Below are 14,269 nucleotides of genomic sequence, written 5' to 3' on the forward strand. Positions count from 1 at the left end.
ATGGCTAACAACAGCCCCGCGCTGACAGGCAACTCGCAGCCGCAGCACCAGGCGGCGGCGGCCGCGGCCCAGCAGCAGCAGCAGCAGTGCGGCGGCGGCGCCGCCACCAAGCCGGCGATCTCGGGCAAGCAGGGCAATGTGCTGCCGCTCTGGGGCAACGAGAAGACCATGAACCTCAACCCCATGATCCTCACCAACATCCTGTCGTCGCCTTATTTCAAAGTGCAGCTCTACGAGCTCAAGACTTACCACGAGGTGGTGGACGAGATCTACTTTAAGGTACGAAGCTCAAGGCCTGGGGTCGGGGGGTAAGTTCGGAAGGGGCGTGGAAGGAGCCGGCGCCGGCGGCCCCCTGCCCCGCGATCGAGGGGTGGGGAGGCCGGGCCGAGGGGCCTGTGAGGGAGGGGAGGGTCGGGGCCGCCCTCTCGTTTCCTTTCCAGAGGTCTAGAGCCGGGAGAGCCCGCCACTCTCGGTCTTTCTCCTCCCCCAGCCTCCTGCCTAGCCCTGGGGGATGCGGGGCTGCAGAGGCAGGGGAGAGGGGGAAAGAGTAACCGACGCCTCTCCAAGTTCACAGCTTTAAAGTTGTTCGTTTTGACGTGGATTTGCTTAGCGCCAACTTGGTGCTTCTCCCGCCCACCCCGGGCCTGGGCGTGTAATGACTTCAGTGTGGGCCTCGAGTTGTTGGTATTATCCAATCCAGACAGGGACTTGGTCGGTGCGTGTGTGCCGGGTGGGGTGGGAGGGCAGAGGGTGGAGAGGTGCCAGTGCAAGAGGTGTACAGAAGGCCTGGAAATTTTCCCAGCAGGAAGTCAGGAGCAAGAGGTTTCAGCCACCTGTGCATTGGGCATATTTAGAATCATCTGGGCCCTGGGCTTCTGCGGCAGGGTCGGTGCTGGCTTGGCTGTGCTGGGGAGCTCACCTGGCGCCTCCTCACTGCACTCTTGTCTCAGTTCTTGTTTCGTTAGCAGGATTGACTCAGTCTTGCAGCGAGGCTCGGAGCAGCCCAGGGTCGCAGGTAGAGGTATGCACTATTAATCATGCTCAATCGCCATAAATGCATTTCCCTGGTTAAATGAAACGGCTAATTAGATTTCTTTTTTCCTTTTTTTTTTTTTTTTTCCTTTTTGGGCCATTGGTTTTGGTCTTCACCAATAGATAGGGTTTCTCTCCACTTCCATTATAAATGATGTAGTTTAAAAAATACCTTCCAGGCCTCCAAAAGTTAATTTATATTTTAAAGGATATCTGTAATAGCTTAAGCCCTTAAACATTTAGCTAGAGCATCTTATATACAATCTTTTATGTATATTGACTTTTTTTTAACTAGCTTTTGAAGGTAAGACCTTATCAACATGGATACAGTGTGTCAAATGATATTTAACCCTTACATTTATGCAGTAAATTTTGAGTAGTTGAAATTGGGTTGTCCTTTTATGACAGGTTGTTTTAAGGCAGGCATGCTAGGTCATGGTGGCGCAATGCCTGTAGTCCCAGTACTTGGGAAACTGAGAAGAGAGGATAGCCTGCTCCTGGGCTCAATCCCCAGTACCACACACACACACACACACACACACACACACACACACACACACACACACAGCAAAAGTAAATGTAATAAGGGGGAAAAACTTGTTTTCAGCTTTCAAATGTTGTGCTTTGAAATAACTTAAGATTCTGCCAGGAGGGCTGGGAATGTGCTTGGTGGTGCAACACTTCCCTAGCATGTCCAACATCCTGGGTTTGATCGCCAGTAAAGTAAGTTTTAAAACTAAGGACCCAGATTTTGTTTTGAAAAATTTTGGATCAAACAATCATTGAAACATTTAGGCTTCCAGTTTTTTTTTTTTTTTTTTTTTTTTTGCGGGTCTGGAATGGAACCTAGAGGCATTTGACCTCTGAGCTACACCCCCTGCCCTACTTTTTTTTTTCTTTATTTTGAAACAGGGTCTCACTAAGTTGCAGAGAGCCTCACTGAGTAGCTGAGCCTGTCTGCGAACCGTGATCCTCCAGTCTCAGCCTCCCGAATGCTGGGATTACAAGCGTGCGCCACCACGCCCGGCTTAGGCTTCCAGTTTTATACTTCAAATTGTGTATTGCTGACTCCTTGCTTTGGCTCCCCTTTAAGGAATTGAAACATCATTTATACCACAAGTTGTGGGAAATTACTAGTAAAGCACATTGCAGGAGTTGAACAAAACAGAGTAGTGGTTAAATTTAAAAGCCAGCCTCTGAAAAGGACTATAAAGTGTTACCATGTGTGGGTGGAAATATACCTTTAGAAATACATACTAGAGTGAAAGAACAGTGTTTTGTTTTAAGAAAAAAATTTCCAAAAGACCTTGGCTTCTATTTTAAAGTTATTATTCTTTTTCTTGCTATTGTTAGGTTAAGGTGTTTTTGTAGGGTGTTCCTTTTAGCAAAGATGACACTGTATCATCTTTGATTATACTTACTATAAGTTGATTATACTTACTATAAGTTAGTGACTAGTCACAACTCAGTTTTTGATACAGTTTATATTCTACAAAGAAAATTGGACTGGCTTACATAATTATGCTGGAAATGAATTACAATAAGAATGGTCTCTGTAAGTGCGGCTTTTGGGATTTCATCTTTAATCAGGACCTAAGTAGATTTTGGTGTGTGGGGGTGTACAAATAAGTGCCATAATTTTCCATCAGAAGTAACTTGTTAAGTGTTTTAGTTTCAAGTCATTTTTGTTATATTATTCTGCAGATTATTAATCACCATATAATAATAGTATTGGGTATTTTAAGATTTTTTCAAATAAATACTTAAACTTTATTTCATTAATACTTTTTGCTTTGAAGTGAAAACACATCCATTTTAAGCAAGAATTTTTATTTTTTTAAGCAGCTGATACAAAAGTTGAAATAACATCATATATATTTTTGCAGCTGGGCATGGTGGTGTGCACCTGTAATCCCAGCACTTGGTAGGTTGAGAGGAAGGATCGCAGATTCAAGGACAGCCTCAGCTACATATTTAGACTCAGCAATGTAGTGAGACCCCGTCCCAAAACAAGCACAAATTTTCTTATTTGGGAGTGGGAGTGTTGCTTGGAGGGAGAATACAGCAAATAGAAAAGAAAAGAAAGAAAGAAAAGAAAAGGGGAAAAAAATTGAAGACCTAGGGGTGTAACTCAGGTAAAGTGCACCTGGGTTCAATCTCCAGAACCACCCCACCTAACCCTAACCCTGTGTGTATGTATGGGTTTTTTGTTTTGTTTTGTTTTTTGCAAGTTTATGAAACTAGAAATTTTCTGGCTACCACATATTTAGGTAATTAGCTGTGTATAAAGCTAGTTAATGGTATTTCTACTCAGCAAACACTTTAAGGTTTTGTTAAATCCTAGTTGTTTTTATCGCTGTTCTTTAAATGAGCAGTTTTTCCAAATGTGATTTACATACGTAATGTGAATAAACAGTAAGGTGTGCATAATGCCAAAATACTTTTGGAAGAGCTGCTCTTTTATGGACTTGGACATAATCAGACTTTTTAAAAAATCAAAGTATGAGTGTTTGTTTTGTTTTTCTTTTCTATTTTCAGGTCACACATGTAGAGCCATGGGAGAAAGGGAGCAGGAAAACTGCTGGCCAGACAGGGATGTGCGGAGGGGTAAGTAGAAGTACGTGCATTTTTTCAGTTTTTCTGTGTCTGGTGACTACGTTTGTTGGGAAACTAGAGTTCTATCTGCTTTTATACATTCAATTGATCATTTGTTGGTGGACCTTAGAGCCTCTTTTAAAAAAGGAATTTCGGCCGGGCGTGGTGGCGCACGCTTGTAATCCCCGCACTTGGGAGGCTGAGATAGGTGGATCACACAGGTTAGAAGCCAGCCTCAGCTACTTAGTGAGGCTCTCAGCAACTTAGTGAGACCCTGTTTCCAAATAAAAATAGGTCTGGGAGTATAGCCCGGAGGTAGAAAGCCTCTGGGTTCCATCCCCAGTACCTCAAAAAAAAAAAAAAAAAAAAAAGGAATTTCAGGTATCCAGTGGATAAGATTAGAAAAAGTATTTTTTAAGCTCTTTTCTTAGATCTGGATTATGGCTTACTATTATATTAGTGTGTAACAAGATTGATCAGTGAGTGTTAAGTATCTGTTAATGATTTTACTTTTTCTTAACTATTTCCTCTAAAGGTTCGAGGTGTTGGAACAGGAGGGATTGTTTCTACAGCTTTTTGCCTGTTATATAAATTATTTACTTTGAAGTTAACGCGCAAGCAAGTGATGGGTCTTATAACACACACGGACTCTCCATATATTAGAGCCCTTGGATTTATGTATATAAGGTGAGCATGCATTTACTTTTTCAATAATTATCTCATTTTTATTCACGTAAGCTTAATAAATCTTTTGTCATTGTAGATACACACAGCCCCCTACAGATCTATGGGACTGGTTTGAATCCTTCCTTGATGATGAAGAGGTATGTCAGCAAGGGTAATAATTAGTTTTCTTCTGATTAAATTCTTTTGATGGTTTAATGTTTTCCAGAATTTTTTGTAGTTAAGTTTATTTTGATCATACTTTTGGAATTATGTCTTTTTACTAAGACATGGAGGTTTAAGTTTTATTTTTTATATAAGTGTGTTTGTTAATTGTTGAAACTTTTTCTAATTTCTTCTGTATATACTTATACAATCGGTGGTGACTTTAAGGTGGGCCATGATCAGATTGAAGAGTTGATAAGAGACATGCAAACAAAACACTAATTGTAGCCTTTTCTCTTCTGAAATTTTGGAATTTTGTTATTCTAACCTTCTGCAAATATCAGTATTTCCATTTGCATAAAAGTGCAGAGTTGTAGAGCTGGGTGTCACTTAAATGGTCTGGAAGTATAGATAACTTATTCAGGTGACAATTTTAATTCCGGCTTTCTCCCTCCTCCTCCCCCCTTTTTTTGGTGTGGGGGAGAGATGGTCTTGCTGTATTGCCCAGGCTGCCTCAGTCTCCTTAGTAACTTAGATTACAGTTTTTTGCTACTGTGCCCTATCAAGTCTAGTTTTTTGACTCCTGGTATCACAATTTAAAAAAAAAAAAAAAAAAAAAAACAACCTTAAATTAGTTTAGAGTTTTTTGAAATTCTAAATCTGGTTTGCCAAACTGCACCTGCTATATATGTTCAGGAAAAGAGAAGTTACTTTTAGAAACTTTACTGAGTCAAATTTATATGCACATCTAAAAATAAATATCTTACTTGGACGTTTATACAGAATTTCAATTTTTCTCTACTTTTTTGGAGTTGTTTTCTTAGCTCTTTAATAATTCAGAAGAAGTAAAGAGTATCTTGGGTGATGACCATAATCTCTCTCTTTTTTTTTTTTTTTTTTTTTTTGTTTTCGTTTTTACATGTAATTTTTTTAGGCCAAAGCACTCCTTCCTTTCAGTCTTTAAAAGAGCATGTCTCCATCCAGATGTGATGGCACACACCTGTAATTTCAGTACTTGGGAGGCTGAGACAGGAGGATCATAGGTTTGTGGCCAGCCTTAGTAACTTAGTGAGGCCCTATTTTAAAATAAAAAATAAGATGGGGCTGGGGTTATAGCTCAGACACAGAATGCCCCTGGGTTCCACCCTCACTATCACACATACAGGCATGTCCCTCTACAGAGTTGTTGTATTAGATTTATTTTTTAATGCTTCTATTTAATCTGTTTTTTTATTGTGCTTACAAACCTGAGGTCCTCTATATAAGCTAACTTATGTTTTCTTCCTTAGATATCTGCAGCGATTATATTTGGAAATTCTGTATATCTGAACACTTAAATGTGTGTGAGTGCAAGCAGTTTTACCTTTAGCTCTTGTTTTCCTGTTTAGATAACAAATCTCACTTTCCTTGTGTGCTTGCACTGTAGGTTTGGGACTGACAATAGCTGACTAACATGTCCTGAGCTGTGAGAGGGCATAGCAAGAAGGCCTTCATGCGGTAATGACCCTTTTCAGAGACAATGGTCATCATGGATTATGCGTTTCCAATTATTTGTTCATTTATTTATTTTTTACATAACTCTAAATTAGAAACCTCACTGCTTCATGGCAGTTGGTTTGCTATTGCTTCCAGTTTTATTAGGGCTTCATTTTATATTGCAGCTGTTAAAAGATAACCTTTAGACAAGAACTGTCTGAATTAGTTCATACGTAGTTAGGTTACGGTGCTAGGTGTGATATGCAGATGTGCCCACAGAAATATTTACATAGTAGGTATGTGGGATGTAAACTTAAATCGGTTATTCCACATAGCTGAGTATGTCAGGGTGTTTTTTTTTCATACTTTTATTAACTGAGTGAGAGCAGTTCCCTTTGTGCCCGTGAGGCTGCAGGATTTGTTTTCACCTGCATGTATACACTATGCCCAAATACTTCTCTATGTCATTCATTGCCAGACTAGGATACAGAATTGAAATTTTTTCTGTTAAACTTTTTGTACTTGAGAATCTAAAGATGGAAATGTTTTTTTTTAGTATTCATTTAAATGTTGGTCTAATTTTCTTGACCATTAGGGTATCTTTTGTGTTTCATAGGACCTAGATGTGAAGGCTGGTGGAGGCTGTGTAATGACCATTGGAGAAATGCTGCGTTCTTTTCTCACAAAACTGGAGTGGTTTTCTACCTTATTTCCAAGAATTCCAGTTCCAGTTCAGAAGAATATTGATCAGCAGATTAAAACTCGACCTAGGAAAATCAAGAAAGATGGAAAGGAAGGTGCTGAGGAAATAGACAGACATGTTGAGCGCAGAAGATCCAGGTAATGAAATAGTAAATTTAAGGTTCTCTTTTTTTGTGTTGTTTAGTTTTGCAGTAGTAAAGCCAAAATCTGGAGACTATATCCCCAGCCATGGGTTGTTGTTGCTGGTGGTGGTTGGTGGGTGGGTGTTGGGGGAGAGCACTGGGGATTGAACTCAGGGGCATTGTACCTCTGAGCTACCCCCAGCCCTATTTTATATTTATTTTGAAACCAAAGTCTCACAGGGTGATGAAAAATCTCCCTACCTGCTGAGACTGTCCTTGAACCTGCAAACCTATCTCAGCCTCCCAAGTACTAGAATTACAGGTTTGCGCCACCAAGCCCAGCTCCCAGCACTGGTTTTTGTTGTTGTTGTTGTTGTTTTGTTTTTAAGGCACTAGGAATTGAACCCTAATCTACCTTTGAGCTATATACCACCAGCCCTATTTTTTATTCTTTATTTTTCATCCCTTGGTGGTTATTTATTCTCCAATTTTTTCTGAAAAAGCATGTCTGTTTTATTGTTTGTTTTTTTTTCTTTTTCGTTTTTACTGGTACACTATGGTTTCACATCATAATGTGGATCATATTGACAATGACATACAGTCATACAGTACTAGGTGCTGCCGCCCCCTCACCCTCCTGTCTAGGCTTTATTTTGAAACGGGATCTCACCAAGTAGCTGAGGCTGGATGCAAACCTGTAATCCTCCTGTCTCAACCTCCTAAGTATTGGGATTATAAGCATGCCTGGTTCCCAGCCCTGTTTGTGTGTGTGTGTGTCTGGTACTGGGGATTGAACCCAGGGGCGTTCTACTTCTGAGCTATAGCCCTAGCCTTTTTTTTTTTTTTTTTTTGCATGGTACTAAAGGTTGAGCCCTTGAGCATGCTAGGTGAGTATGCTACCAATGAGGTACATCCCTATCCTTTATTAATGTGCTTTATTCAGTGGAGTTTTCTTTTCTCTTTCTTAGATCTCCAAGGAGATCGCTGAGTCCACGGAGGTCTCCAAGAAGATCAAGAAGTAGAAGTCATCATCGGGAGGGCCATGGGTCTTCTAGTTTTGACAGAGAATTAGAAAGAGAGAAAGAACGCCAGCGACTAGAGCGTGAAGCCAAAGAGAGAGAGAAAGAAAGGCGAAGATCCCGAAGTATCGATAGGGCGTTAGATCGCAGGCGCAGTAGGAGTAGGGAGAGACACAGAAGTCGCAGTCGAAGTCGTGATAGGAAAGGAGATCGAAGGGACAGGGATCGGGAAAGAGAGAAAGAAAATGAGAGGGGTAGAAGACGAGATCGAGAATACGATAAGGACAGAGGTAATGACCGAGAAAAGGAGAGGGAGCGATCAAGAGAACGGTCCAAAGAACAGAGAAATAAGGGTGAGGTAGACGAGAAGAAACATAAAGAAGACAAAGATGATAGGCGGCATAGAGATGACAAGAAAGATTCCAAGAAAGAGAGAAAACACAGTAGAAGTAGAAGCAGAGAAAGGAAACATAGAAGCAGGAGTAGAAGTAGAAATGCAGGGAAACGAAGTAGAAGCAAAAGCAAAGAGAAATCAAGCAAACATAAAAATGAAAGTAAAGAAAAATCAAATAAACGAAGTAGAAGTGGCAGTCAAGGAAGAACTGACAGTGTCGAAAAATCAAAAAAACGGGAACATAGCCCCAGCAAAGAGAAATCTAGGAAGCGTAGCAGAAGCAAAGAACGGTCCCACAAACGAGATCATGGAGATAGTAAGGACCAGTCAGACAAACATGACCGTCGGAGGAGCCAAAGCATAGAACAAGAGAGCCAAGAAAAACAACAGAAAAACAAAGATGAGACTGTGTGAAAATTTTTTTAAAGTGGATCACATTGAATCCTTTAAATGTTTGATTAAATCTGCTTTTTTTTCCCTAAGTTGAAATTGTGCAGTAGTTACACTTCAAGCTCCCTGTAGGCTGCATTTTCATTTCTTTTGTGTAGGGAAGTGCCTTTGTAAACCCATTTATTGCATTGATGTTTTCACCCAATTGTTGAGTTTGATACATGATGCACAGATTGTTCTTGCATTTTTATTGTTTGTTTTTAAAATGTACAGTCTGTACATATGTCCTGAAAATGTTTTAATTCTTTTGGCATGGTTGCCATGTTGGTTAAATTTGTATAAGGCAATAAACTGCCGCTAACTCTATTTTTGTTTTCTAGGTGTGGGATTATGGTTTGTGTACTGAAGTTAGCATGGCTGTGCTTTTCATAATAGAATGCTAAAGACTTTGGGAATGGATCTTGGATGTCTTATAGGAGAATTATGTGCTTTCAGCGTACATGAAAGCAGCAGTTGTAGGAATAACATTCTTGTCCATTGTATATTACCTTGGAAGGCTCTTGTTAATATGTTATACTTAATATTCTCTACAGTTAACTTTAGAGAGAATTTATGAGAGGTTAGTTTCTGATGCAGAGGTTTAAATTAGGCTGTGATTTGATCAAAAGTCCTTTTAGCATTCTACCTCAAAGGGACACTGTTAGTATGCCTAAAATTTATTCACTTTTCCTTTTTTATTTGAAAAACAATACATGACATGTAATCTTTTTTTTCCCTTGATTCTTTCTCGGATTTTTAAAGTACTATATTAAAGAAAAAAATAATATCTAAAGCCTAGCCTTCTTGCAGCAACCCTGTACTAACCTGTAATTGGGAGAGGGTGGGGCAAGTGAGTAGAGAAGCAGATTCAAGCCTCAAGCTTCCAAAGCATTTTTATAATGGAAAATACTTAAATTATGATACAGCTTGATATAGTGTCCTTTTTTTAAAATTCAAAACTTTTTTATTGATAATGAAGATTGCTATTTGAGTTTTTAAACTTAATCTAGAATGGAGAAGTATTCAAAGTAATGCTGTGCTGCATTATTTAAGACTATCAGCAAATTATTTGATAGATTGTTATGACTTGTATTCTGATTACAGAGACCATCATGAGTGTGGAATAAATACTGGATTAAATCCTTCATCCTGGGTGTTGGCTTTTACCCCATTTGTTAACTTTTTTTAAAAGTATTTTTATTGTAGAAATTGATAAAATGTCGGTGGAGTGACACTTTGTAGAGGGACATCTTGATTCCCAGGTACAAGTGAATTTTATACTTGTAGACTGGAATTGAACATATGTAGTAGTTAATAATCTGAATTCTTAATAATGGCAGTTCATTTGTCAGTGGATGTTCTATGTATCACTGGGATGATCATTGGTTGATTAACTTGTTCCACATAAAAGGTGCTTATTGAAATCATTCATTTGGACTATATATTACTATCATTTAAAATTTGAACCTGAAAGAAGTATAAATTCCAAATACTTTTAGAACAGAAAATAGAGGCTGCAAGTGGTAGGTTTTGTGAGTGTTCTAACAGTATGGCCATCTTTATATATGTGCCAACCTTTTTTTTTTTTTTTTGGTACTGGGGATTTGGAGGTTAAACCCAGGGGTATTCTACCTCTCAGCTATACTCCCACCCATTTCTTTTTTATTCTTTATTTTGAAACAGGGTCTCACTAAGTTGCAGAGGACCTCATTAAGTAGCTGAGGCTGTCTCAGCCTCCCAAGTACTGGGATTACAAGCATGCGCCACATGCCTGGCTCCCAAGATTAGTTTACCTAGCCAGTGGTTCTATTGGCTAACTGAAGGACACTCAGAAGCCACCTTACAGACGCATTAAATGGAGATGAGTCCACTGACGAGTCCTCCTGTGGGCTTAAAGTTTATACTTAATTCCATTTAAAGAAACTCACTAAATGAAGAAGTACCTGTATAAAATGCTATCCCTGGTGTAGTCTTGAAGGACTCACTCCAGTAAGTTTGATGAGAATTAAAATAGACTGGCATCCTCCACAGTTCTAAGGATTAAACCAGATTTAGCCTCTTACCATATAAATGTGACCACATGAGAGTTAACTAAAATGCTTGAATCTCTATCTGAAGCTCCCTTGCTTCCTGATGACTTTCCTAATACATTTTTTTCCAATCTAGTTGGTGATTAACCTGATTTTTCTGTTTGGTTTCATATGGCCTGAGCTTCTCTTCTATAGAACTTGGAGTCAGCCTCTATTTTTAATAATCATCAGAGATCCCTGATAAGTGAGACTCTTCCTGACATTTCTAAAATTGAAATTTTAACTATTTGACAAGTCAAAATATTTCTAAGTACAATTTTTTTTTGTGTGTAAAAATGGTCTGTCAAATGGGAGATGTACACACCTGTAATCCCAGCTACTCAGAAGGCTGAAGCAGGAGGATCCCAAGTTTGAAGTTAATCTCTGCAATTTAGACCCTGTCTCAAAATTGAAAATAAAAAGGTTGGGGGCAGCTGAGTGTGGTAGCAAATGCCTGTAACCCCAATACTTGGGAAGCTGAGACAGAAAGATTGTAAATTCAAGACTGGCCTTGGCAACTTTGCAAGACCCTGCTTCAAAACAAAGGGCTGGAAGTGTAGCTCAGGAGAATGCCTCTGGGGTGGGGTAGTGCAGTAGTAGAGCAGCCCTGGATTCAGCTCTTAGTGACCAAAATGGGATGGTGGTCAAAGGCAGAAGAGGACAGGGGTGTGACGAAAGACTAGAGTGTGAATTGGGGCTACTAAATATTCTGTAATTTCTCATTTTTTCCTGGGTAATCCTACACACACACACACACACACACACACCAGTTCTCCCCTCCCCCCCCAAGTGCTGGGAATTGAACCCAGGGCCTTCTGCATACAAGACAAGCTCTCTACAAACCGAGCCACACCCCAGCTCCTCTGCCATCTTTTAAATTTATCTTTTTGGTGTGTGTGTGGGTGGGAGTACTTTGAACTCAAGGCATTCTACATTTGAGCTACACCCCCAGGCCCCTCTTGCGGTAGGTACTGGGGATGGAACCCAGGAGCATTTTGCCTCTGAGCTACACCCCCAGCCCTATTTTTTTATTCTTTTATTGTGAAACAATGGTCTCACTGAGTTGCAAAGGCCTCACTAAGAAGTAGCTGAGGCTGGGTGCAAACTGTGATCCTGTCTCAGCCTCCCAAATGCTGGGATTAGAAGCTCCCGCCACCACGCCCGGGTCTTTTATTTTGAAACAGGGTCTCAGTATGTTACTGAGGACCTGGCTAAATTGCTGATGCTATCCTGACCTGTGATCCTCCTGTCTCAGCCTCCCAAGTATGGGGATGAAAGGTATCACTACCACATTCAGCTCAGCTATAGTTCTTGCTCAGGCCTCTCCACCCCTTGTCCACCAGTGTTTTGTTTTTTGCCCTCCACCTGACCTCAACTATGAATTCCTATGATACCGTTATGATTTCCATCTTAAACATCCCATTCTCTAGTCGCTGGTCCTTAGATTTCCTAATCATTTCTTCTCATATCCAACAATTTTTTGCCATCCCTTGGGTCCTCCAGTCTACTGCCCCTGCCAACCACTCATTCTTCTTTGCTGTCCCCTCAGCCTCCATGAGCAAGGTTCACTTCCTTGGCTCAGTTTCCACTGTCCACTATTATAAACCACGTCCTCACATACACTCTCAGCTCCCCTGCTGCGTCTCTCTAGCATGCTTACGTAGTAACACCTCAATCCATGTTAAATGCAACTCTCATCCAGGTGTGGAGGGCCATGTCTGGAATCTCAGCTACCAGAGGCTGAGGCAGGAGGATCCTCAGTTTGAGGCCAGCCTGGGCAATTTAATGAGACCTTGTCTCAAAAAATAGCTGGTGTTGTGGTGCAACTTGTAATCCCAATACTTGGGGAGCTGAGACAGGAGAATCTCAGGTTAGCAGTCAGCCTCAGGTACTTAGGCCCTCCACAACTTAGACCCTGTTTCAAAATAAAGAATAAGAAATGGGGCTAGGGGTGTAGATCAGAGGTAGAAGGCCCCTGAATCAAGTCCCTGGTACTACAAAATAAGTAATAAAAAGGGCTGCAGATATGCCATAGCTAAATGGTAAACCAGCCCTAGGTTCAATCTCCAGTACTCACAAAACAAAAAAAACACGTGGGACTGGAACCAAAGGTATTTGCCAAGCCAAGCGACTCCCGTCTACCATCAGTCCCAATGACCTGCTTAAGAAATTCCATCTTCTCACCTCTGGAACTCTGGTACTGTGTGAACTAGAGAGTGTTTCCTAAAATCTTTTTCTTTTTTTTCTTTTTTTCTTTTTTTAATATTGGGAATGGAACCTAGGGGCATTCTACTTCCGAGCTACACCCCCAGCCATATTCTTTGTTATTCTTTATTTTAAAACAGGGTCTCACTAAGTAGTAGCTGAGGCCATCTGCGAACCACAATCCTCCTGTCTCAGTCTCCCAAATGCTGGGATTACAAGTGTGGGCCACCACGCCCAGCTCCTGAAATCATGAGTCTAGCTATTTCTCTTGCAATACCCTCACCCCAGCCCTAGTGGGCGCCATGATACCCGTCCAGGTCTGTCCTCCAGCGAGGAGCATTGGTATTCCTTTGTCCACCAGTCACTGAACACCGCTGCCCTGAGAGGAGTGTGGTTTTGAGCAAGACAGTTGTCATCAGCCAAGCACAAGCCAGAAAGAGACTGAGCTCCAGCTGCCAGCCACCAAAACTCCCTGCAGCTGGGTGGGGCATGCTCTTCTCTGCAGTTCCAAAGGATTCACTCTCCCTTTTCTTGGGCCTGAGTTCAAGCTTCTGATTGCCAGAGAGGTCTCCCTGATGGCTGTACATGAACTAGCACTCCATCCCTCTACACTGCCCTTTTCTGTTGCTCTATGCATTTTTCTTATAACATTTAGCAGTACCAAATGTTTTCTTTTTTTTCTTTTTTCTTTCTTTCTTTTTTTTTTTTTTTTTGTGGTACTGGGGTTCCTGGAAGCCCTCTACCTTAGGGCTATGCTCCCAGACCCCCCCCCATATATATTTTATTTATTTATTTATTTATTTATTTATTTATTTACTTATTTATTTATTTTTAAACAGGGTCTCTTAAGCCAGCGCAGCTGGCTTCGAACCTACGCGATCCTCCTGTCTCCACCTCCCAAGCGTGGGGATTACAAGCGTGCGCCACCACACCCGACCCAAATATGTTTTCTTACCATAGCTGCTTATTTTACTCTTGTTCTACCAGAATTCTGGCTCCATGCATGCTGGATTCAGAGTTATTTTGTACTCCAGTGTCCAGAATAGTTCCTTTTTTTTTTTTTTTTTCTACTGGGAATTGAACCAAGGGGCATTCTACCTCTGAGCTACATCCCTGACCCCATTTTACTTTTACTTTATTGATTACTTTTTTTTTTTACTATTTTTTTTTTTTAAAGACATGTTACCAGGCTGGTCTCAAACTCTTGGGCTTAAGTGATCCTACTGTGTCAGCTTCCCCAGTACCTGGGACTACAGGTGTGCACCACCAGGCCCACTTAAATTTTTTTTTTTTTTTTTTTTTTTGGTGGTACTGGGGATGGAACCCTTCTACCTCTGCGCTACACTCCCAGACACCTATTTCATAAATATGTGTGTGTGTGTGTGTGTGTGTGTGTGT

General features: G+C 40.8%; 1 protein-coding gene across 1 annotated transcript; it reads left to right on the forward strand.

Annotated features, from left to right (window-relative positions):
- On the forward strand, positions 1 to 8,582 carry PRPF38B (pre-mRNA processing factor 38B; the record flags this gene model as incomplete). The annotated part of the gene is made up of 6 exons (XM_080692647.1): positions 1 to 279; positions 3,571 to 3,639; positions 4,163 to 4,314; positions 4,391 to 4,451; positions 6,548 to 6,771; positions 7,724 to 8,582. 6 exons carry the CDS (start codon positions 1 to 3, stop codon positions 8,580 to 8,582), a joined length of 1,644 nt encoding a protein of 547 aa, XP_080548773.1.
- Positions 8,583 to 14,269: the final 5,687 nt, after the last annotated feature.

The sequence above is a fragment of the Muscardinus avellanarius genome (genome assembly GCF_963383645.1).
Source record: "Muscardinus avellanarius genome assembly, chromosome: 3".
Taxonomy (NCBI): domain Eukaryota; kingdom Metazoa; phylum Chordata; class Mammalia; order Rodentia; family Gliridae; genus Muscardinus; species Muscardinus avellanarius.